The sequence below is a fragment of the Coenobita brevimanus genome, chromosome 31 (genome assembly GCF_032717465.1).
Source record: "Coenobita brevimanus isolate Jiangsu-jjx chromosome 31, ASM3271746v2, whole genome shotgun sequence".
In the NCBI taxonomy this organism is placed as follows: domain Eukaryota; kingdom Metazoa; phylum Arthropoda; class Malacostraca; order Decapoda; family Coenobitidae; genus Coenobita; species Coenobita brevimanus.
The window spans coordinates 26,058,888-26,085,496 of NC_136984.1; the positions used below are offsets into that span (position 1 = coordinate 26,058,888).

Consider the following 26,609-nt stretch of genomic DNA (forward strand, 5'->3'; position numbering starts at 1 on the left):
TTAACTTGGCCTAAAGCTGCCATCTCCCCATTGTGCACACTGAGTTATAACAGTAGATTAACACTGGATGATGATGCTATTCACGAAGAAATGTTATGGCAAGGATGTAAAGCCAAGATATTGTCTTCTTCTTTGACTGAGCTACTTGAAGTAAGATTCGACGAAAAGCTGGGCCAAGCTAGAGCAAAAGTGCTAAGTAGGTGTATGTGAAGAGAATAATTATGCCATATTAAGCACAGCAAAATACAGCAAACACCACAGCAGAGGACTGTGAAACCTAGGCCTGTATTCTGGTTGGGTTTGGATGTTTCCTAACATTTCTTCCTTAGCGACTGATTTTTGGATATGGGTAGTTAATATTTTTTTGTACGCTTTTTTTTTTTTTTTTTTTTTTTTTTTAAGGCAAAGGATGGCGATGTTTGAAGGATGTTTGTAACAGAAGAGGAGAGTAAGGTGTAATAAATAAGTCGCTTAGGGAAAGGTATTACCGAGCTTCCTTTCCGTCCAAAGAATAAGTACCCTAGATATTCACTGCATGCACAAAACATACTTTATCTTGCCCTGGAAATAAATCCGTGACAATAGCAAAGCTAGTACCAAAAATAGCATTCTAAAACGCAACCCTCGCCGATGTTAAACAATGATTTCTCTCTAAACCTCCTCCTCCTCCTCTCCCCCTGGAATAACACTGCGCCTTCCCTCTCTGGAATGGAAGAAGTCCAGGGTAACACAAGTGCAGATATTCGATGTGTGGGGTGTAGTCAGGATTCCAAGAGCTTGGATAATGTGAGAATGAATGTGTGGCCGATTTTACTGGGTATTCTGATAATAGTTCTTTCATTTTTGTCCTTTTTTGTTTTCACTTGGTGTTGGTTCCTGATTTACTCTATCCTTTGGTGGGAAAGAGGGTGAGGATGATGATGGTGATGATGATGATGATGATGAGTCGCGATAGTGATGTTGATATCGTTTTCAGTTTGTGTGTGTGTGTGTGTGTGTGTGTGCGGGCGGGCGGGCGGGCAGGCGGGGGTGCTTGCGTGCGTGCTTGCGTGCGTGTGTGAGTGTGTGTGCGTGTGTGTGTGTGGGTTGGTGTGTGTGTTGGTTGGTGTGTGTGTGTGTGTGTGTGTGTGTGTGTGTGTGTGTGTGTGTGTGTGTTTTAGCACGATAACTTCGCAACCGCTCAAGATATCATAAAAAATTGTTATAGGTGCGTAGTAGGGAAAAAACGCGATCACGAATTCGATATTGGAGAAAGTAGGTCAAGGTCTGTCTGTCTGTTACCACGATAACTTTGCAACCGCTCAAGATGCCACCACAAAATTTTAGAGATGTGTAGGAGAGATGAAAGTCTCTTATGGGTTCGAAATTGGTGAAAGGAGGTCAAGGTCTATGTGTAGGATACATCGATAACTTCGCAGCTGATCAAGATATCATCACAAAATATTTCAGGTGTGCATCAGGGATGAAAATCTATGAGTTCCAAATTGGTGAAAGTAGGTCAAGGTCAAGGTTATATTCCGAGGCACGCTAGATGTTTACATGCTTGCCGCTGGTGTGATTTCCTCCCTAGGGGGGCCCTCAAGTTTTATGATTATGATGATGATGATGATGATGATTGTTGTTGTTGTTGTTATTGATGTTCTTCTTGTTACTATTGATGTAAACATTACTGTTTACTTTAAACGAATCGTCAGTGCCTTTGTGCTAATAGTACTTATGAAATCATTGTAAATGCAAGAATCTCATGTGATGTATTGTTTGTTTGTGTGTGTGTGTGTGTGTGTGTGTGTGTGTGTGTGCGTGTGTGCGTGTGTGTGTGCGCGCGCGCGCGCGCAAGCCTTAAAATAAAAATGTGTGGTGTCAATATTTACCACCACATCACTTCATTTATGTGTCAAAATCTCGCAATAATTTCCTTCCTCTCCCCAGCGCTGACGCAGTGCAGTGAACCAAGGACATTGGAGTTTTGCCAGTCTCAGCTGGACAAATGTGGCCAGGTGACATATTTCACAAGCCTTTTTTGAGTTTAACCTTATTTATTATACCTGTTAAATGCATGGCAACCTGGGATTATGCATAAACTTTCCCAGGTTGTGTTATGTGATGTTTAGTACATACACTTTCATTCAATCATCTCTCTCTCTCTCTCTCTAAAATGATGACCACTGTCGTGTGTTTAAAGATTGTTTTTATGTGCTGGTTTGTAATGTTTGGTGTATCTGTGTTGAATGTTTGATGTTTTAATTGCCTCTTATCTTTTTTTTTTTTTTTATAATTTACCTTTGTCTATTTTCGGTTTCTTTTAATAGTAGTAGTAGTAGTAACAGTAATAGCAAAAGTAGTAGTAGTAGCAGTTGCAGCAACAGCAGCAGCTGCAGTAGTAGTAGTTGTAGTAGTAGTGGTGGTTGTTGAAGTTGTAGTAGTAGTTGCAACCCCAAATTCATCTGAATGTGAAACCAGTGGGCCGCAGAGTATAGTTTTCTTGTTCTGCAAACCACCGTCCTCCTTTGGGGGGATAGGGAGTGAGCTATGGGGCGGATATACAACAGGCAGTGGAGCCACCTTGTCATATCGGTGCCACCATGTGAAGGGGTCCCTCTGCAGCACCGGCCATACTGTAAACTGAGAAAATAGTAAACGGCGGTAAATATCAGTCTCTTATTAAGTTAGATTCCAGGTTGCAGTCAGGTCAAGCTCTTTAGGTTGACTCTGAGTGAATTTAATCTTTATGCCTGGGTGATTAGGAGATTAATTTTACCTCAATGAATCTCCTATTTACACCAGTATCTCTACACTGCATGTTGTTCTTTCTCGTGTTTTTCTGCTGATATCGGCTGGAAGGTTTGGTGGGCGGGGGAGCGCCTTCTTCTTTACTATCCTTGTCTTATGCTAGTAGTTCAGTCACACTTATGTAGGAGTTGCCTAGTGTAAACCAACTGGTCTACTGCAGTTATCCTTTATTTTTATATTCTTATGTTTTTATGTATGAAACGAAGAGAGATATTCTACCCCTACCCAACCTGGAAGACCTATTGTAACTGTACGCCTTTTTGACCATGTGACCCAGACTGGCATCATAACAAGATAGTTATCCCCAGTGTGATTATGAAAGGTGGATGAGGCAGACAACAATATCTGGTTAGTTCTATGGGCGGTATTCTTCTGCAGACAGAAAACTTTCTAACACCTATTTTTTACCGATTTATTTTTGGATATGGCTGGCTTATATAGTTTTGTACGTTAATTATTCAGTGAATGTTGATACTGAAATTATTTAAATGTCACAGAAGAGAATAGAAAGGAGTAATACACAAAATAAATCGCTTAGGATGAGGTGTTAGGGTGCCTTCTAGCCTGGCGAGAATACGAGCCAATATCTGCATAGATCTCTTGCAGAAAATATCATCACAGTCCCAACCCTAGTTCCTGTATTTTATATATGAGACGGAGTGATCCAGAATTATTATTATTATTATTATTATTATTATTATTATTAGGTATTTTTATTCCATCCATCCATCAGCCAATCCTACGTTGCCCCACGAGGAGCGTAGGAGCCCGGGGCTAGGCAGTTGGTCCTGACATTTAAGATGAAAGTGACCAGCCTCACTCATCCCTGAGTGGCATTACGTGAGCAATAAACCCCAACCATCCCTTGGATATAAACCTTCACCGGCTCAATCCGATTGGAGCGCAATAATTACCCACTAAACAACCAGGCGCCAAAATTTGGTTAAATGGTTACCACCCAGCATAGTAAATGGTTTCCTGGTGTACAGGAAACCATTTGGCTTGTCACTAAGTGTAGAGTCACACACAAGCAGAAGGAAGAGGAAAGAGTGAAGGAAACAAAGACAGAAGAGGGAGTGTAAAGTCGCCCACAGGCAGAAGGACGAGGTAAGACTGAAGGAAAGAAAGACAGAGGAGGATGGAAGGATAGAAGGATGGAGGAGAGGAAAGGACAGACACCCGAGAGTAGCACTACATTGAGTGAGTGGATGGTGAGCGCCCCCACCTACCACAGTTATTATTATTATTATTATGTTGTTGTTGTTGTTGTTTTGTTGTTATTGTCATTATTACTGAATTATTATTGTCAGATCACACAATATACATAAACATGTGGTATCTATCGAAAAATTTCCTGTTCAAGTAATATTTTTAAGTGCAAAGAATACGGAATTAAAGGCCAGAAGACACTAAATTAATGGCCATATGTTTAGAACTTAGATTTCAAGGCAGAACGCACATTCCCATTTTCTGCGATAATTTCTGATGCACGTGGGAAAGATGGAGCATATATGGCCTTCCTGTATGGCTGCTGGCTGCGTTCTGTACTATGGGCTGCAGGCTGAGCATACGATATAACCACAGGCATTCCTTAAATGACCGTCAGCCATCAGGTGTATGCACTTCACTTTGCTCTTTGAGGTTTAAGCATAAGACCTTAATAGCCACGACTATAAACTAACTCAAATCTGTACAGCCATGTCCTTGATTCACTAACTCAAATCTGTACAGCCATGTCCTTGATTCACTAACTCAAATCTGTACAGCCATGTCCTTGATTCACTAACTCAAATCTGTACAGCCATGTCCTTCATTCACTAACTCAAATCTGTACAGCCATGTCCTTGATTCACTAACTCAAATCTGTACAGCCATGTTCTTCATTCACCATGGTAGAGAAAGTCCTCACTTCGCCATCCTGGCCATGTGTTTTCCTCGGTTGAGGAGGTTCCCTAAAACCTTCTCCTCAGCGATTTATTTTGTTTATTGCACCTTACTGCCCTCTTCTGTGTTACATAAGTCCTTCCAGTACTGCCACGCTCAGCATGAATAACGTACAAAAAGATGTTAACCATCCACATCCAACAACAAATCACTGAAGAAATTTTTCCACAGATTCTGAGTAAGGTCCACGGTGAGATTGACGACCAGACCTTCAAAGCCCTGCCTGGTATCATTCATGAATGTTCTGCGCTCTTCCACGCCCATATTAATGTGGAGAACTTCCCTTCAACGCTGGCTGGTAAGTCCCCCCCCCCCCACCTCTCTCTCTCTCTCTCTCTCTCTCTCTCTCTCTCTCTCTCTCTCTCTCTCTCTCAGCAGGAACAAACACTAAATCCATCATCGAGGTGAAAGGGTTGATTAATACCAAAGATTACCACCCTCTTCACATACTTTCATGTAGGGTTGTCATATATTTCCCGTCCATTCCTCGGCTGCACCAGGTACGGCTTAGTCAGCGTTACCATGCAGTGCCTTCCATATGTCGTTTTCTTCATCCCATTATGCTTTTTTCTTATATACTTTTTATTTTAAGAAATTCAGCTAAGTTTGGCATTTTTTGTTCAGAGTAATCTGGCAGCCCTGATTCCCGCCTCGCCATTCAAGTGCGCGTCGCCTCAGGGTAAAGTGATAGCCATTCCCAAACCTTTTTTTGTGACAACAATGGCCGGTATACTCCGATTCCGTCCTCCCACCATTGCTCAGTATAATGTGGTGGCACCTGCAAGGGAAATCAAGAAGAGGAAGAACTTAACTTATGCCCAGAATTTTGAAATTGTGCAGTTGATAGACAAGGATGAGATAAAGCGAAGTGTTGGAAAGAAATCTGAGATAACTAAGTCAACCGTGCGAGGTATTTACCAAAAGCGTGACCATATCAAGGCCCTTATGAATCTTGCCCCATCAGAAGCAGGTGCCCAAGTTATGCAAAGCCGTAATCAATTGCTCCTCAAGACAGAACAATTATGAGGGTGATATATGGAGAGACAGACAAAGTGAAACTTGGCGGTTGATACTTGTGAAATCATGGACATTGTTGCTGTGGTTCATAATTTGGGTGTGCAACAATCTCCAGTCTTTCTTGCATCCAAAAGGTGGGTGGATAAGTTTATGGCCCGTCATAAAGAGAAAAGTGTTCAGATATCTGGCGAGGTGGCAAGTAGGGACAAGTACCCTGAATCTCGAAAAAATATTATCCATGAATGCCAGTACACTCCTGATCAAAGTTTCCCTATGGACGAAACCAATTTCTGTTGGAAAACAATGCCTTGGTAAACATTCATCACTACCAAGTCAGCCAAAGTTCGTGGACAGAAGACCATTAAAGAGCAATTTACCCTGTTATTTGCTATGAATGAGTCGGGAACATGCCGCCTGAAACCCATAGTTGTGCATCGAGCTAAGGACCCAGGGCCTACAAAGGATGCATTTGAAGAAATTTAATGTGCACTAGTTGACATCAAAGATGGGGTATATGTCGGCCAAACTTTCCCTGGACTAGCTCAAGGAGGCATTCAATCCCGAGGATGAGGATATTTGCAAGTCCAAAAATATAAGGTTTAACATTCTCCTGTTCCTTGACAGTGCCCCTGAACATTTGCCACTTGTAAGAGGTCGAGTTTTTACCACCAAAAGCAAGTTCCTTGAACCAGCCCCTCGACCAGGAGGTCATATCAGTTGTGAAAGTGTCCCACTCCACACTGCAATTTAGGAAGTTGCAGCAGGCAACTGAAGACACCACCCTTATACAGCAATTGCTAGACATTGAGGATGAAGATGAGGATATGGTTCAAGGGGACACTGAGGCGGAACAAAAAGTTATTTGGTTTTGGAATAACTACAAATTGAATTAGGCTATTGACTTAATGGTAGATTGCTGGAACAGTATTGCCCCTGCCACTATCAGCCATGCCTGGCTTAACGTTATGGAGGGTCTGCCTAAGAACTGCCAGGTGGCTGTGCCTGGTACCCCAGAGACAGTTGAGGTAGAGGTAGAGGCAGCAGTGGAAGAGGCACACCAAATCCCTGGAGCTGCTTTTGCTGAGACTATTGGTGTTGACATCCGAGAAATGATACAGCCTACTGGAGTTACTGGTGACCAAATTACGAAGAAGATGATGTGGCACAAGAAGAGGACAGCCCAGGAGTAGATGAGGAAGGTCTAAATGTGAGGAAATGTGCGACGTGAGGGATTATCCATGCCGACATCAAGAAGATAATAGTCTTGGGTTGCAAGCTACACCACCATCTTGAAGTAAGGTGCTCCTTTTTCAATTAGGCACTGGCAGGTTACGAGGAGCAGTATCACACCCATATCAACCCCCTCCACCAATGCCAGATCACTAAATTCTTACAGCGTTGCAACGAGGCACAGCTGGCACCACAATCAGAGGCTGAACCAAGACCAGGACCCTCCCACCAGCCTTCTGTCTTTGACGAGCCCTCTGACTTAGTGGGCTTCTTTGGTGTTACAGCTGACAAAATCCTGGACGAGTCAGAGGCATGTATAGTGGTCAATAAGAATCCATCCATGCCTCGGAACCTACTCAACCACCTAAGCCCCTAATCGTCCCCCAAAATGCAAATAATATGGTAAAAAATAGTGTGTTGTTTGAAATAAATATTGTGATTCTTGATTTAATGTGTCTATGTGTTAATATTTCGTTATATGGTAGGAAAAATTGGTAAAAACGTGGCAAAAATAGGTTAAATATGTGATCAACTTTGGGGTTCTGGCACCAATTAGAATTATTACCATAAGATTTTCAGTTCATCTATCGCGATTTCGGCTCACACGCGCTGATAGCGGTACCAGTTAGAGCCCCCACAAACTCCTGAAAGTTGCCAGTGTTCACTGGATCACTAAATAGCGTGGGGTCACTACTCGTTCAGAGTTGATGTACCTTCCTTTTAAAAAATTCATATCGGGATTATTAATCATGCATAAAGCATTATACCAGTATTATTTTCATCTTAGATATTATATTGATGTTCTAAACGAGATTTACTCTGAAAATTTCTCCATAGAGTTTACTAAAAGCCATTAAAGCTTACTGTGTGTTTTTGCATTCAGCACACTTTTATCAAGTGTTATGAATTTCAGTTGTTGGAAAAAATTATCAAACAGTTTTCAAAGATCGTAATTTTTCATTTGGCAAATCCTGACATAATAGTAAGAATTGTACGGCTGAAATCTTACAAGGCCGAGATCAGCGACCCAAATTTTTAAAGGCATGGTATTCCTCTTGCTTTGAGAAAATGTCTCAGTTCTGCTACAATCTATTATTCCATATATATTTTAGCTGCGCAGTCGACCAGGGCACTATATTTCCCGGATTTATCGGCTGATTTCAAAAGGTGCGAGTGTTAGGTGTAGTGTAAACACATCAACAGCACCACCCTGGGCCCCTGGCGGTGGCCACACAAACTACGCCACGCACCCATGAGAAAGTACCTCCATTTGAGCTCAGAGTGTTCATACAATCTTCGATTGTTTAAGTACCATATTTCCTCCATTTGTTATGTAAGATACAATTTCATTATACCCATTTATCATTTTTCCTTACAAATGTACATTCACCACTTATAAACATGACAGTGATCAATACCCAGGCAACATAACTCTCGCATGTCGGCTGTCCCTGGACTGAGATGGACGCAACCTTCCGTTTCTATTATATTTTGATAAAGAAGCCATTTTTTCTCCAGTATTATATGTAGCTAAATCAATAAATATCCTATTTTCAGTAAAGTAACACAAAATTGTACAACAGAGGGTAATTCAAGTTGACCCCACTTTTGCACTATACATTAAGTTATCTGGTGAGATGTGGCATCTTTTTCCAATTTCTGGGGGCTCCCATTGGACGCGATAGCCGATGGTTGAGTGTATATATATATATATATATATATATATATATATATATATATATATATATCAATGCGTTGTATGACTGGTTACAGATTTCTCAGAGAAACCAAAGTATTTGTTCCCCACACCAGTAGACTGAGGCATCGCCACAGCACATGAAGATTTTGGTGCATATGTGGACCACTTTGTTATTATCGCCCTCCCAACTAGGCAGTTGTGTCATCGCCAGCTTTTTGGATGGAATCCTGGGACAAATAACTTTTTTTTTTAAATAATTCTGGCAAAACTATCTGACTGCCAGAGGATTTTGCAACGAAAAAATACTAACTTTGTCTTGTTGTTTGCCATAATAAATCATTTTCTCATGTACCTTCAACGAAGAAAAAAAAGAAAGGCAATTAGAAGGGTAACTATTTGAAATTCTTCAAATGCCTGTTATATTCAAGGACCTTCACCAACATAATACCCTTGACTTCAGGCTTTTTAATGTTAGCATGATACTTAACTTAGCAGGAGTAAACTGTCTCCCTGTGTCTGTATTTCCTACTTCCTATGATCTCCAGTCTTTCAAACGCAGTGTGTCCAGGCATCTCGAAATGAACTGTTCTTGAATTTGGGTCCCTTTTGTATTGTTTTTATTTTTTTTCTTGGAAGGAACTGTTTTGCTGACTCATAGCCTTTGGTTCCTTCTTCCTCGCATTAAAAAAAATCCTAGGCCTTTTTAAAAAAACAATTTTGGCAAGGTGCGATGATACCGATATGCCTGCGATTGCCAGAGGACTATTTATCTAGTTTATTACTGTAGTGATGGCGGGCATTTGTGGGAATTTGTTTTGGCTTGTAGCAGTAGTTGTAGTGGTAGCTGTGGTAACAGCAGTAAGTGCAGCAGTAGCAGTACTACTACTTTTACTGTGACTGCTGCTACTACTATTTTTTACTATTATCATTATTATTATTTTTATTATTATTATTATTATTGCTTGAGTATGGTTATTATTATTATTATTATTATTATTTATTATTATTATTATTATTACTACTACTACTACTATTACTAGTGCTAGTACTGTATCGGTACACGGCTAGCACTAAATATCGTGCCACCGCTAGCACCAATAAAATAATGTGTTCTGCTGTATAGTATAACTAGACCACCGTGTTGGATCGACGACACTGTCTGTAGTACACGTCAGCTACTCGCCGTCACTGCCTGACACTTCCCACCAAAGGTCCTCTGCCACGAGAAGGTGGAAGCTGGTCTGTCATTAAGTGGTAGTGTAAGGTGACAGAAATGAGCAGATTAAATCTCTCTTTATTGGGTACAGAATAATATAACTGCGACCCGAGAGATATGTAAGAGCGATACCACCTCCCTTTATAACTATAAAACGGCTTCTGACGCTGTACGCTCACCTAGCCGACTAGGGCGCGGTGCTGAGGTCAGCTAAAAAGTGAGGTGCCGAGCATTTACATATACTCTGGGCTTATGCAAAAAGTAGAGATAAATGACAACTCTACTAGCACATTATACACCTCTGTTAAATGGCATTAAGTACATTCACATATACCAACATAATAAATGGTTCCCCAGGACTTTACACTTACGCACTATTCAGATATCTTATCACTTCTCCTAACCTTCATTTTATAATTGAAACAGGGTGGCACTTGTGGTCTGCCATCCACCTTCTTCCTATACCACAGCTAACAGCGAAATGATATTTGGTTGTTCATCATTCACACTTCATTACACACACTGTTAATTATGACTAAACAGCTTTAAAAATTATTATGTACAATGTGTGATACTACAACTTCATATGGAAAAAGATGTTGACACCAGAACATCGCTCGGCCACACCATTGACGTCCTCGTCGACATTGTTGTCCTAACTACCGTGTAGCGTAACCAGAATGTAGGGTAGCTAACTATTCAGGAACATCCACTTGCAATCTTCGAGTACGGACACGTGGTATCAGTGGGTTCCTTAATTGGCGCCTTAAATAGTAGCCTAAACCACAAACACAGGACAAGACCACAACAAGTAGAAGACCAACGCCAGGACCAAAATAGGAAGGAGAAAGGTATGAAGGAAGATAGGACAGTACATAAGGCTCTAAATCAGTCCTGTTCAGGTGGGAGAGGAAGGTAAGCTCCTTTAATACATGAGACAGCCTGTTCACATTCAAGGAAGTAACATTGAATGAAGGTAAAAAGGGTCGTAACTGGGATGAAAAGTTCACTGTCAAAGCTAGATGATGCTTGCTAGGCAGAACTGCTATCTCTTTACTGTGTAACTCACAAAAATCAGGTGCAACATAGTACCCCTTTACTGTAAGGAATTGATTCTGTGAGGCACAAATCACAGTTACATCCTCTGTCTCAGGAAAGTAAAAGTACTGTTTCGCATGAATATGAGCATGGAAAACTGACCAACTGAATGGGTTGGAAGGTGCAACGTTGCAGAGCAGAGGAAGTATTTGTGTCCAACAAGGCCCTCTTACACTCCTCTACCTTTAATGGTACGAAGACAAAATGGAAAGCAGGACATACATGGAGATCAAGAAATGAGGCCTTACACTTCTCAAATTCATCCACAGTCGTTTCTGCTACATATTTCTTGTCATCTGAGACAACTAGCACCTCTGGACCCTCTTCAATAACAACAAGTGTATTATTAGCAGTAGCAAAAGGGAAGGAAATGAACCGCCATGCCTGGTATGTTACAGCATTCCTCATAGGTACCAATATCAGGATGCCTTCATGGGTCAACTGGGCCTCTAACAATGGGTAATAATATTCCAGTTGACTCAGATCAAAGAGTGGCATAAGTCCATGCTTCCACATAGCTATATCAAGTGCATTTGTTAGTATATTAGTAGGCAGCAATAAAGCATTAACCCTGTTCAAACTTGCATCGATTAAGCCGTCCACCATATTGGCTGCATGCTTCTCCAAAGCAGTGGTTGACTCGTCGAGAGCATGTAAGTACTCAGCGAATACCACCAAGTTAGCTGGGGTTGGTAGGTTAATTTGGATGTTGTTCACAAGCTCTACTAGATGGTTGGTAGTCCTAATTATCTCGTTAGCTTTGTTAGTGAACTCATCTAACTGTTTATACACATGCATGATTAATCTATTATTGGCTTTAGCGGCCAGTGTCAAGTCATGCATCTGTCTACCCAATTGCACTACATCCTTATCTAATGCCGTACCAAAGAGTTGTTGAGACAGGATTCCTAGAAAATCCACAAGTCCTCTCTTAGTACGTGCATGGACATGCTTGGAAAGATCAGAGTGTACGTTAGGTAAAGCTACATGCAAGTTAGTGAGCCTGTCAGTGAGCCTGTCTATATGCCTAGTCTGAAGCTCAACAATTCCATGCAAGGTTCGTTCCAAAGCTTCAGTGTCAGAGTTCGTCAATCGTGGGTTTCGATTAAACATCTTTCCCACTTCCAATAGTTGCTGTCTGAGATTCGACAAGCCCTTGGAGACCTCCTTGACAATATCTGGCGTTTGGATATAGCCTTCCATTGGATAGTAGACGCATACTGCATATTCCACTACTACGACTTCTCCAAGTGGGCTCTTCAGTGCTCCTGGCATTAACGCAGTCGTGTCCGTGTCCGACGTCTTTCCATAGGTCCACCCCAAGCAACGCACGAGGAGTATGAGCCACAGCCACATTTTTTTCTGCAAGAGAAGATACTCCCTAAATCACTCTTGTTGTGGGATCGTAGCTTGCTGCGATACTCTTGGTTAGGGACAGGTACGGACGATGACATAGACTGCGACGAAGACAGAGGAGACAACACATCAGACGCAGGGTTAGTTAGGCCTAGCTCTTGACTTACTAGTTTGATCCTATCAGCATGTACTACCTCCTGAGTTCCATTAGCTTTATCCTTTATTCTATAAGTATTTCCACGTACTCGTTCCACAACGGTATATGGCCGCGGAACTTAGGTCTGAGCTTGGAAATTCTCTCAGGGTTGTGGATCATGACCTTCTGGCCTGCCTGTAACGTCTTTTCTTGACTACCTTTGTGTTGTTTCGCCATCATCTCCGCTCTTGAGGCTTTTAATCTTTTCCGTACTTCACTGTGTATACGTTGGAATTTCAACAACTGTACCTTTGCGTAGTCTTCTTCGTTGTATACTGGAGTAGGAGGTCCAGCCAACAAATCGTAGGGTAACACTTTCTCTTCTCCATAAAGGATATAATGAGGAGACTTCCCAGTTGAAGAATTTTCTGAGGAGTTGATGGTCGCCGCTACATGTGGTAACCAGTCTTCCCAGTTATCCTTTTGATTTGAGGTTATTACTGGTCTCAAGACTTCCAGTATCTTCCTGTTTGTTCTCTCCACCAGGCCATTGCTCTTAGGACTGTAAGGCATTACAAAAACTTGCTTTACTCCATACATACGACAGATTTCTTGTAACACCTGGTTACGAAATTCACTGCCATTACCGCTGAGCATACCTTGGGTGTAGAGTATGGACAAATCACTGAAGTCACAAAAGCGTGCGCCACCTCCTCTGAAGTTTTCGTCTGTAAAGGTGCTAAAACAGTGAATCGTGAGAAATGGTCCACTGCCACCAGTACATAACTTTAACCTTGACGACTTCTCGGCAACGCTAAGAGATCAATGGAGACTGTATCCCAGGGTTTTTCCAGTAGAGGATACTCTAAGATGGGAGTCGGAAGTCCCGTCGTTCCTCGTATTTCCGCGCATTTGACACATTGACTGACGTGGGCTTCTATGTCCTTCCTCATGGTCGGCCAATAGTATTTCTTTCTCGCCTCACGTATGCATCTATCGCGACCGGGATGACCCGCTTGAGATACGTCATGAACTAACTGTAGCACGGCTTGCTGTAAGGTAGCAGGAACAACCAACTGATATGCAGTGTCCTTCCCTGGGGGTTGCTTATACAAAAGACCCTGTTGAAGATGGAAGTGAGTCATTGGTACTGGGAGTTCAGGTAGACAAGTCTCGTCGCCAGACTCCAAGGCATAGATGACTTGAGACCACATCGCATCATTACGTTGTTACGCTTTTACCGTGTCTGAGGAATACTCAGCAAGAGCAACATCCTTGGCTATGGTAGCAGCAATGTTTCTACTCAACGCGTCGGATACAACATTTTGACGGCTTGGTAAATATCTGACCTCTGGATCAAACTCCATTACCTTGCCAAACCAACGCGCAGCCTTACCGTGCAAGTTTTGTCCTTTAAGCAAGTCGCGTATGGGTGCATGGTCAGTTAAAACAATTATCCGGTAGCCAAAGATAATATCCCGGAAATGTCCTAACGCCCACACGACTGCTAATGTCTCCAAATGTGTCGTCGAATAGTTCTTCTCTGGGGGTCTTAGTGCCCTACTAGCATACGCTATGGTATGTGTCTTTCCTTGCTCATCCTTCTGCTGTAACACCGCTCCCAGACCCAGACTTGAGGCGTCCATGCACAGATAGAAAGGTTGAGTATAATCAGGAAACGCTAATACGGGTGTTTCTGACATGGCTTGTTTGAGCTCGTTGAAGCTTTTCTCTTCCGAGGGTCCCCATTTCCATGCAGCGTCCTTCTTAAGTAGCGTTGTTAAAGGTGATGCTATGATGGCATACCTGTGGACAAAACTCCTATAAAAGCCAGTGAGGCCTAGGAACGATCTTATCTGATCCTTGTTCTGTGGTGTAGGAAAATTTAACATTGGCCTTACCTTGTCCGGCACAGTCTTGATGCCATTACCATCAACTAGGTGTCCTAAAAATCTAATACTGGATTTCAGAAATTCACACTTAGATAGCGTAATTTTCAGACCTGCGGATCTCAAGGTTTCCATCACTCGTTTTAACTTGTTAAAATGACTGTTAACATTGTTACTCACGATGATTAGGTAATCTAGATACGCTAAGACGTCTTGCCCTAACATCTCGCCAAACAATTGGTTTATCGTCCGCTGAAATGTTAAAGGAGCATTACTCAGTCCAAAAGGCATCCGGAGAAATTCAAAGTGCCCACGGTGAGTGCTAAAAGCAGTAATGGGACGCGACTTCGGTCAGCTCCACCTGCCAATACCCTGACGCTAGATCCAGACAAGTAAACACAGTATTTCCCTTACCTAATGATTGAAGTAAGTCTCGCAGATGCGGAATCGGGTAACGATCCGATACTGTTACCTTGTTCACTTGCCGAAAATCCACAACAGGTCTCACACCACCGTCCTTCTTAGGCACTAGAAAGAGTGTTGCATTCCAAGGCGAGGAGGAAGGCTGGATAACTTCATCACGAAGCATCCTTTCAACTTCCTCATCCACTGCTTTCCTTTGGCTGTGTGGTAGACGGTATACAGGCACATAAACTGGATTTGTACCGGGGCACAAACCAATATGATGCTTCACCCTATCCGTCCTACCCAGCGCTTCTCCTGGAAGTGCTACTACGTCGGAAAATTCTCTAAGGAGGGCTAGGAGTCGTGTTTTATGGTCTACATTATCCGTGACCTTCACGTATTGCTCCAGCTGTTTTTCCTTAGCCAGACGTATGGGTTCCGACTGAGTCGTTGCTTGAGATGTAACTACAGGAGAGATCACCGGCACGTCGTCGACTTCCTTTATGGGGGCACCATAGCACATCAAGTCGCCTATATAACAACCATCTCTGAGCTTAACTGCATCACCACTCATATGTGCGATGAAGAGGGGTGTCTTCTGGCCTTGGCCAACGCTAGTCAGAGTCGATTCCAGCGACAATGCCTTATGTTTTACAGTCTCAGTTAAGCATGCTACATCAGTTCCCACCGACACGTCAGGTACTCGGACAGGAATTTTACAGACAGTTCGACTGGGTAAGTGGTGATTACCACTCATTATAGCCCTGACTTTCTTCCAGTCCATACCCTCCGCTTCGTGTGCATCCGGGGACTCCCTTGACGCTTCACTTGTCGGGGTCACAACTGGTTGGATGGCTCCTGATTGGATGCCAGTTCCAGTTCGTGTTGCTGAGGGATTAAGGCCTACAAACACTTTCCCATTAAAGGAAATGGAATGTCTTTGAGGGTGTATTACTATATCATACTCCTCCATGATTTCAAAGCCTAACAGCCCATCAGCTGGCAGAGGGAAATCCTCAACCACAAAACGTAGCACGTAACACAGGAGATCGTTTATCTGCCCTCAATGTCAACGGCACCTGGCTTACAATCTTCATTCTACTCCCTGTCACACCTGTCAACATTACATCAGGTGGTGATAATGTCCAGTTTGTTAGAGGCATTTCACTTTTAAGTCTTTCCAGCACTTTACTAGATATAATGTTTTTACATGCCCCTGTATCTACGATCAGGGACAGCTGGCCTTTCCCTATGATCCAAGGAATAGATAATAAGTCCACCTTAGTAATAGCTGCCACACACGCATCGGTGGATTGTACTATTTTAATTACGTTTGCGCGCAGCCCTGAGCTTCCTCCGAACTAGCTGGGTTCCCTAGTTTCTTCCTCTTTTCAATGACAAAGGGGCAACAGTACGTTTCATGAGGACAATGCCCATGTATGACATGCCATCTTTTCACCTCTGGCTTAACAGCCTTGGTCCTTTGCTGTGGAGAACTAGTAGCTGTATCTTTCTAGCCCGAAGTTTGCAAGGCTTTGCTTGCTTCTGCATAGCATATGCCTGCCTTCGCCAAAGCCTGACTTTCAGTACAGTTAGGATGCTGCTGTGCTATATCAGTAGCCAGATTAGTGGGTGCCATATTAGGTACAGGTATCTGCCACAAAGGAGGAGGGTTAGTCTGACCTTGCACGCCCATATTGTTAGTCATGCCCCAGGTATTTGGACAAGGGCCCTGGGTTTGCATGCCAATATTAGTATTCATGCCCCATTGATTAGGATTCTGGGTTTGCATGCCAATACCATCTGTGTTTATACCCCATGCATTTGAATAAGGAACAGAAAATAAATTCTGACCAAAACCTTGTGGTGTACTGAAAACATCTGAAGTATACACAGGTATGTGAGTGGTTGTAGTACTATCACTAATGACTGGATTTTGCATATCCTGAGTGACCAAAGGTACTGTTGTTGTCTCAACTTCCACAGTCTCCTCACTAGGATTACCCTCATTAGCAAGACTAGTGGCCATTTTGGATCTAACTGATTGCTCTGGGACTGTTGAATAAGTATGACCAGAACGCAAATGCAAAACGTTCAAATCCTCATCCTGTCCTTCAGAAATATCCTCATCACCTTGATCCTCAATATGTCCTTCACTCATTTAATATGTCTAAGCACTTTTATTTGATGTATCAACCCACTTATAAAATTCTGAGTCTAGTGGGATTGCCTGATCTCTGTTTCCCCTAATTCTACGTCCCCACTTTTTCACTGTATCCATCCAACCTTGTCAGTAATATTCCCCTCCCAGTTACAGGATGATAAACTGACATAAAAAAAGGATAGTTATGGTAAGTGACAGAACGGGACACATATAAAATACAGAAAGTATATTTATTTCAAGGAAATTCTGAGAAACCTTTATTTCCACTCATCAACTAACTAACGTGTGTTGATTCAAGTGTGTGTGTGTGTGTGGATTACTAATGCATGGACACTACCTAGATATGAAAGTCCAGGATGATGTTCCACATTCCACGTTCCACACTCCACCAGACTCCTCCAACCATACGCAGCAGCCCGCTTGCTGTGTGAGTTAGCAAGCGACTGGTTCGCCCTGCACCACGCCAGGCAGATGCCACAGACACACCACACACAATCGTGGCACCTCTCGGCCGCTCTCGGCTCCCCCTCGGCTTGCTTCGGCCGTCCGCGCCTCTGGAGTTGCTAGAAGTCGCTAGTTGACCCACTCCTCACCGCACTGGCTTGAACTCCCCTTATCTCGCCTCTCGCACACGAGAGCGAGATTCTTGCCAGTTTGCGTTTGAAGATGGAGATATCTCGCACACCACAGGGCGAGATAACTGCCAGTTTGTGCTTAAGATAGGAATCTCGCACTGGCAGAATAATGGGAGGAATTAATATGCACCACTCCAGTTTATCCGCTCCACTTAACTCACTGGTAATTAGTCCCCTTACAACAGTAGAGTAAGATTTTCTGTTTCACCTTCAGGAACGAGCGATTGCAAGGGTTACTGGTTCACAGCATAAATCCCTTTAGCACGTATCGTATCCCAGCACTGAACACCAATTTAATGTATCGGTACACGGCTAGCACTAAATATCGTGCCACCGCTAGCACCAATAAAATAATGTGTTCTGCTGTATAGTATAACTAGACCACCGTGTTGGATCGACGACACTGTCTGTAGTCCACGTCAGCTACTCGCCGTCACTGCCTGACACTTCCCACCAAAGGTCCTCTGCCACGAGAAGGTGAAAGCTGGTCTGTTATTAAGTGGTAGCGTAAGGTGACAGAAATGAGCAGATTAAATCTCTCTTTATTGGGTACAGAATAATATAACTGCGACCCGAGAGATATGTAAGAGCGATACCACCTCCCTTTATAACTATAAAACGGCTTCTGACGCTGTACGCTCACCTAGCCGACTAGGGCGTGGTGCTGAGGTCAGCTAAAAAGTGAGGTGCCAAGCATTTACATATACTCTGGGCTTATGCAAAAAGTAGAGATAAATGACAACTCTACTAGCACATTATACACCTCTGTTAAATGGCATTAAGTACATTCACATATACCAACATAATAAATGGTTCCCCAGGACTTTACACTTACGCACTATTCAGATATCTTATCACTTCTCCTAACCTTCATTTTATAATTGAAACAGGGTGGCACTTGTGGTCTGCCATCCACCTTCTTCCTATACCACAGCTAACAGCGAAATGATATTTGGTTGTTCATCATTCACACTTCATTACACACTGTTAATTATGACTAAACAGCTTTAAAAATTATTATGTACAATGTGTGATACTACAACTTCATATGGAAAAAGATGTTGACACCAGAACAGTACTACTGCAACTACTACAACTACTACTACTATTTTTCAAACAACATTACCTCCATCCATTGGTGAATTATATTGTGAAGATCAAAACCAACCTTCCTAATACAGTTCACCATTTGAAGTTGTAATGTGAAGGTTAACACTAACCCTCATATTACAATCCGTTGGCCCCAAGCACGCCAACGGCTGTGGTTACCAACCATCTACAGTACTATTACTATTATTATTTTTTTTTAAATTGATATTACAGTGTAAATAAAGACATTAAACTATTGGAGTCGCTGGTCTATGCGACTCTCGACCACTGTAGCTTCGTAATCCATACCCGCCAGAGAGACAGGCCTGAGGGCTGATGATCTTGTGCCTCTGAGACATAGCAGAGCTGACCTCACGAGGGAGAATGAGAGTCGACATCTCATCCAGGACATAACAGAACTCTGCGGTTGACGTTTCTTCTCAGAAAGAACCTCTGCCAGTCTCGAATAGAATCTCACTGCCTCTGGACCCATCCCACCTGATGTCGTGAACACAAGGGGAGTGAATCGACCGTGGTCCACATGTTGGATCCTTTCTTGATAATTTATATTTTTTTCTTGCTCATTCCTCATGTGTGCAGCTTCGAGAGACAGTTCACGATGACATGCTGCCATGGGATCGAATATCCTGATGTCAAAGAACGCCCTCTGCGCACGTGTCCAGAAACCTCGAGCACTGACATCCACTCTTGCATCATTTGATGTGTTTGGTGTTCTGTGGGTGAAGTGCTCGCCGTCCAGGGGTAGCAGAGCTGGCTCAATCGTGACATCATGGCATATTTCCTGCAGCATTTTGGCAGTGAGGTCGCGTACTTCATCGTGTCGGATGCAAACAAAGCCTCCCTTCTTGCATACCATTACATGGTTTGCATCAAAGGCAGTGCCACAGGCACAGTGTTGAGGTAGGTTCTCTATTGGCCACCCATATCTCAAGGCTATGGCATCAATAAATTCTTGTTTGTTGAAGTGGAAGCCTTTTGCCTTGAAAGGCAGGGTTGTGAGCCAGTTAGATGCCCCAAACTCCTGTGCAATTTCAACTCTTCTGCACTGGTCCGGTGTTAGGTGTTCGATTATGTGCTGCAGCTGGTCTTTTTGTCTTGCTTCACGCTCCTTGCTTATCTGTGTCTTTATGTCTTTCTGCCTCTGGTGGTCGATTTCACTCGTCTCAACCTGGGTGCAGATCTTCTGTGACAAGGATTCGGTGAGCCTGAGTGAATTTCTGTGTTCATAGCTTGCCACGGCTACTGGATTTATAATGCCAAGGCCTCCCACCCTGGATGGTAGTGCTAGAAGGACCCTCTCTTCTGGTGTGGGGATGTGGCCATTGGTTAGAGATGGGAGGAATGAATCCCTGATAGCATCCTCCAGTGGTTGTAGCAGCAATTCGATGTCTGGTATGGTCCTCATCACGAAGGTCCACTTGTGCTTTACACCATAGGTAAATGCACTGTATGCTGCAAGGGGTTCTGTTTTTACGTGGCTGGATAGAGTATGAATTTCTTCTACCCATGTCTTTACCTTGTCACTCACATATTTGTCTTTGAATTCCTTGGTTCCAATCACAGCCCCTAGATGCCTCTGACCTTCCTTAGTCACTATCAGGTTTGTGCTTCTAAATGCTTCTTGTACATCTTGATAGTAAGCTGGTTTCACGATCAAGATGGACTTACTGGCATTAGGGTAGTAACCTATTTCAGGGCCATGTGATGTTACAAGGTCCCACCATTTCCTCACATCCTCAGCCTTGCCAGCACCCGTGAGATCATCTGCATAGGCTACCTGTTTTACATTGGTGGCCTCGTATTTGATCTGTTGTTGCAGCACTGTCATCGCCAGGGCGTACATAGCCATGGCAACGGGGTTCCCCTGGGTAGTTCCTTCTGTGGACTGGATTACACCGACGTCGTGAGCCGCTGTCTTACCCACAATGTAGAGGTCTGCTGGTTCTTTGTAGGTGTTTTCCACATATTGGGCAAATGCTGGGCATTTAACCTTGATATTGTGCAGCATTGCCTCCCGGTTAATGGAATTAAATGCATTTGAAGCATCAACCAATAATACTGCCTCACAGTCCTCTTTCTCAAATATTTTCCTCATGGAGTGAACTGCTTCCTCACCTCCTGCCTGCTGGCCTGCACACACCTGGAGGTTGTCAACTGCCTGCTTCACATCATCTTTCACCACCTCCTTGATGCATTTTCCTATAATCCGTCTTAAGACTTCACCCACCCCGATGGGCCTGCATCCAGGATTCTTATCAAGGGGGATTAGTCTGCAAGCCGTCAGTGCTTCGATGTTACTGCACTGACTTGAAGCCAGCTTCCTCGCCAGTGAGGCAATGGTGTTACATAGGTCTGTTGCTGCCTCCCCAAACTTGATGTTACTGAGGATTACTCGCCAAGATTTTGCATCCAGGCCTGACGGTCCTGCCCCTCCCTGTGTGTGCATTGCCTTCCGCCACACCATATCTCCAGTTATCCTGTCATATATGATGGGATTGGGAGGAGTGTAGTTGCCGTCAAGCTTTGACTAGTCACTTGCTTGTCGTGCAGTCGGATGTTTTTCTTTTAGTTGTTGCATTGTTTCATCTGTCAGGTCAAGTACTCCGTTCGGTGATTCAGCTGAAAGGGATCTTGTTGCCATCGAGACCTTCCCCTGTCTCATCTTGCTGCCAGAAATCCTTGCAACATCGTTGGTATTCTGATTTCTTCTGCCTCGGTTGTTTATTCTCATCTGCAAGGCCCTTGCTTCCTCAAGTAGGTTGTTGATTTCACCTCTTTTCCATGTTTCAACCCGCCTTTGGATGGCCTTAATATTTTCTGCAAAGCTAGCTCTCGGGTTACTACTACTACTGCTACTACTACTGCTACTACTACGACCACCACTACGACTGCTACTACTACTACTACTACTACTACTACTAGTATAAACTGGCCAATACTACGCATCCGTAGTATTAAGCATGCCCACTAACAATACCACCACACACCCCTCCCCCTCCCCCTTCCCCCCTCCCTCTCCCCCTCCCCCTCCTCCCGCTCCCCACCTGATTATGACATAACTAGGCCACACCCCCTTGACCAGAGGTACGCGAGGGATGATTTTTAATCATGAAAGCTCAGCGGTGTTCACAACTAACTCATTCAATGATGGGTTGGTAAATGACCAAGGGAGACCATGGTGAGTGGCCTTGACCACAAACACTTTCACTTCCCGGAGGGCAATATCTCTGAGCGTTCCGGGATACTTTTACTTGGCCTTGACCGTGGCTTTCACTTGGCGAATAACAACAACAAAACACTTGGCTGATACAGTAGTTTCGATAGTGAATAACAACTTTCACTTCACACTTTGTGTTTCCAGACTTTTAGTTGACCTTGACGGTGGTAGGGAATATATACATCTGTAGATTATTATCAAGTACTCTCATCCACCCACCCATCACCTGTTATGGAACTGCAAGGACTGTCACTTATCAGTATGTAGTGACTGCAAACATTAGTTAAGATTCTTGCTATGTAAAATGCACATTCTTTTGTTAGTATATTTATTCAGGCAGAAAGTGCGTCGGCAATCAGGAAGAAGCACAGGAAATATTTATACACATTATAGTACCCGTTTTGTCGTTCTCGGCATAAGCTGCAGTTTTTTTTTTTTTTTTTAATATTATCATCAATCTATCTACACCCTCTGTACATATGGCATGTATGAAAAATAATACATAGGCCCCACAAACATAAGGAGAAAAGCTCTGCATGCGGTAGGGTTGTGTGCACAATAAAATGTTTTATGATATATTTAAAAAGTTACAAAATGTTCAGAGTGCTGATTAGGTAGAAGACCATATGAATCAAGGAAATATATAATGTGATTCTTTATGAAAAACAAACCCAGTGACCCATTGCTCCAGATTTTGAAGTAGGTAATATGTTAGTGATGGTAACCATAGTGTCAAGTGTGTAAGGTACTGTATTTTCAAATGTATCATTTCATTAGCTGCGACATCAACCCACAATTGTATTCTTTAAGCTCTCACATCAGAATATATCTGCCGATCAGTATTAAATTTTATTATTAGAATTCATTGTCTCTAAACATCAGCAGGACATAGTTAGAGCCACTGGCTTTCTTGAATTTTATATATATCTATGCTGTTTACTAATCCCCTAATTCTACTGACTGAAAAATTATTCGATCATCTTACTTCTATGATGGAACACATCCTATTCGTTCCTCCTTTCTCTGAAATCTCCATTCTAGGAGATTTTACAGTTCTCTACCACCTTTCACTCTCCTATCCTTCCACTGATCCACCTGGTGAACAAGCCTACATCTTTTGTATTCTTAATGATCTAATGCAATTTGAACAGCAATATCCCTGACCGTCTTGGAGAGCGATCCAACATACTTGACCTCTTCCTTACAACTAGTCCTTCTGCTTACGCAGTTAATCTTTCCTTTCTGTTGGGCTCCACCGATCACAACCTTATTAACTCAACCTGTCCTATTGCTCTGGTACGGCCTGTGCACGCTTCAAAGAAACGTCGGTTGCAGCACTTTGGAGCTGCTGATTGGGAAGCCCTCAGGTAGTACTTCCTTGATTTTCCCTGGAATGATTATTACTTCTATGGCCAAGAGCCATCTACGCATGCCTCTTGCATTACAGAGGTTATTCTCTTGGGCATGGAAGCATTCATTCCTTTCTCATATCCTTTGACCAATGCTAGAAAGCCTTGGTTTAATCACGCTTGTTTTAATGCTGTCCACAGTAAGGAGAGGGCCTATAAAAGGTACCAGAGACAACCCACCAGTGAATCTCATCTATTATTTCATGTTTCTACCCAAAATCGTGCTAAATCTGTTCTTCACTCTGCTAAAAATAATTTCATCTGTACTAATTGCTCTCAACTCTCCAACTTTAATTCTTCCCGCTCCTTCTGGCACCTAGCCAAAAAACTTTCTAACAGCTTTACCTCATCATCCTGCCCTCCTCCTTTCTATTTGGTTGGCACTGAAACAATTTCTTATACTGATAAAGCGGATCTCTTCACTCAGACTTTCTCCTCAAATTCCACCTTAGACGATTCCGGTGCTGTTTTTCAACCACTTCCCCTTTCTGACTTCCTCATAACTGAAATTAAAATGTCTTCAGCTGATGCATTTTCTGCCATCACTGGCCTTAATACTAACAAGGCATATGGGGTCCCTCCTGTTGTCCTCAAAGAATTGTGCTTTTGTGCTTACACCCTGCCAAGGTAAACTCATTCGCTTTTGTCTATCAACTTCCACCTTTCCTTCTTGCTGTAAGTTTGCTCTCATTCAGCCAGTCCCAAAGAAGGTTGACCATTCCCAACCCTCTAACTATCGGCCAATTGCTTTAACATCCTGTGTCTCAAAGGTTTTCGAGTTTATTCTTAACAAAACAATTTTAAAATATCTTTCCTATCATAATCTTTTTTTCTAATCGTCAGTATGTGTTCCGTCAGGGACGCTTCACTGGCGATCTTCTCACTTGCCTTTCCGACTCCTGGTCACCTTCCTTTTGGGACTTTGGCGAAGGCTTTGCCTTGCACTTGACATCTCAAAGACTTTCTGTCGAGTCTGGCTTAAATCTTCAATTTCCAAATTGCCCTCTTATGGTTTCTATCCTTCTATCTGTACCTTCATCTAAAGCTTCTTTTCTGGTTGTTCTATGGCTGCCGTTTTAAGCGGCCACTGTTCTTCTCCTAGATCTACCAAAAGTGGTGTTCCTCAGGGCTCTGTCCTATCACCAACTCTCTTCTGTTTATTCATCAATGACCTTCTAAGCTGTACATTTAACCTTATCCCCTCACATCCTGATGATTCCACCCTTCACATTTCCATTCGGTTCCCGTAATGTCCATCTCAGCAGTTACTTCAACAAAGGATGAGGCCATGGGACACCTAATGTCTGACTTGGCTCGTTTCTCTTACTAAGGTAAAAATAATCTTGTTTTTAATGCATCAAAGACTCAATTCTTATCCCTATCAACGCGAGAAATCTTCCATAGGAGTACCGGTACCCATTACTGTTTAGTTATATCCAGCTCAATCCGGCATCATCCATAAACATACTTGGGGTTTCAGTCTCTCAGGACTTATCTTGGAAATACTGTATTACATTTCTTGTAAAATCTGCTTCCAGGAGATTAGGTGTACAAAGCCAACTCTATACCTTCTTCACCCCTGCACAGTTGTTGACTTTCTACACGGGTTTTATTCGCCCCTGTGTAGAGTACAACTATTATGTGTGGGGAGGCTCCCCACATATAGCTCTTCTCAGTAGGGCAGAATTCCAGGCTTTTCGTCTCATTTACTCTTCTCCTCTTACTGGCTCCCCTCAACCTCTGTCTCTTCATTACACTGTTGCATCTTTATCTCTTTTCTATCGCTTCTTCAATGGTCACTGCTCCTCTGAACTCTCTGCTTTTATCTCCACCTCTGCGAAGGGCATGTAGCACCCGTCTAGCAACAAATTCTCATCCCTTTTGTGTCCAGCTCTCTAATGCAAGAGTTAACCATTACTCCCAGTCCTTCTTGTATGCAACAGATCAACTCTGGAACTGTTTCCGCCTGTCTGTATTTCCTACTTCCTATGATCTCCAGTCTTTCAAACGAATTGTGTCCAGGCATCTCGAAGTGAACGGATTTTGAATATGGCTTTCCTTTGTATTATTTTTGTTTATTTCATGGAAGGAATGATTTGCGGGTTCCTGGCCTTTGTTCCTTCCTCTTTGAAAAATTAAAGGCAGGGTCAAGGCCAAGAATAAGTATCCCGGAACGCTGAGAGAAACTGCCATACGAAAGAGAAAGTACAGTATCAGCCGAGTGTTTTGTTGTTGTTATTTGCTAAGTGACAGCCACGGTCAAGGCCGAATAAGAGTATCCCAGAACACTGAGAGGTTTGCCCTACGGAAGTGAAAGTGTTTGTGGTTAAGGGCATTCGCTTTGGTCTCCCTTTGTCATATACCAACCAGCTGTTGAATGAGGTGGATGTGGGTCCCACTGAACTCTTATGATTAAAAATGATCCCTCGCGTACCTCTGGACAAGGGGGTGTGGCCTAGTTACGTCATTATCAGGTGAGGAGGGGAAGGGGGAGGAAAGAAGGGAGGAGGGAGTGAGGGTGGGGGAAGAGGGGGAGAGAGGGATGAGGGGAAGGGGTGAGAGGGGGGTTTGGGGAGGATTGCTTGCGGGCACGCCCAATTCTACACATGCATAGTATTGGGCTGTTTTATACGACTACTACCACCACCACTACTACTGCTACTACTACTACTACTACTACTGTTACTACTACTACTACTGTTACTACTACTACTACTACTACTATTACTACTACTACTACCACCACCACCACCACCACCACTACTACTACTACTACTACTATTACTACAACTTTTTTTTTTCAATTTTTTTTTTATAATCACCTCCATCCATTGGTGAATTATATTGTGAAGATCAAAACCAACCTTGCTAATACATTTCACCATTTGGAGTTGTAATGTGAAGGTTAACACTAACCCTCATATTACAATCCGTTGGCCCCAAGCACGCCAACGGCTGTGGTTACCACCCATCTACAGTACTATTACTATTATTATTTTATTATTTTTTTAATTGATATTACAGTGTAAATAAAGACATTAAACTAATGGAGTCGCTGGTCTATGCGACTCTCGACCACTGTAGCTTCGTAATCCATACCCGCCAGAGAGACAGGCCTGAGGGCTGATGATCTTGTGCCCCTGAGACATAGCAGAGCAGACCTCACGAGGGAGAATGACAGTCGACATCTCATCCAGGCCATAACAGAACTCTGCGGTTGACGTTTCTTCTCAGAAAGAACCTCTGCCAGTCTCGAATAGAATCTCACTGCCTCTGGACCCATCCCACCTGATG

At 43.1% G+C, this 26,609-nt stretch overlaps 1 protein-coding gene across 1 annotated transcript in view; it reads left to right on the forward strand.

The window, feature by feature from the left end:
• The window catches only part of LOC145395428 (uncharacterized), a 42,932-nt gene that overhangs the window by 6,961 nt on the left and 9,362 nt on the right, over positions 1-26,609 (forward strand). Inside the window, exons 2-3 of the mRNA XM_080269032.1 lie at positions 1,930-1,997; positions 4,906-5,032. Of these exons, the coding sequence (XP_080125158.1) occupies positions 1,930-1,997; positions 4,906-5,032 (195 nt within the window). The remainder of the gene's footprint in view (positions 1-1,929; positions 1,998-4,905; positions 5,033-26,609) is intronic.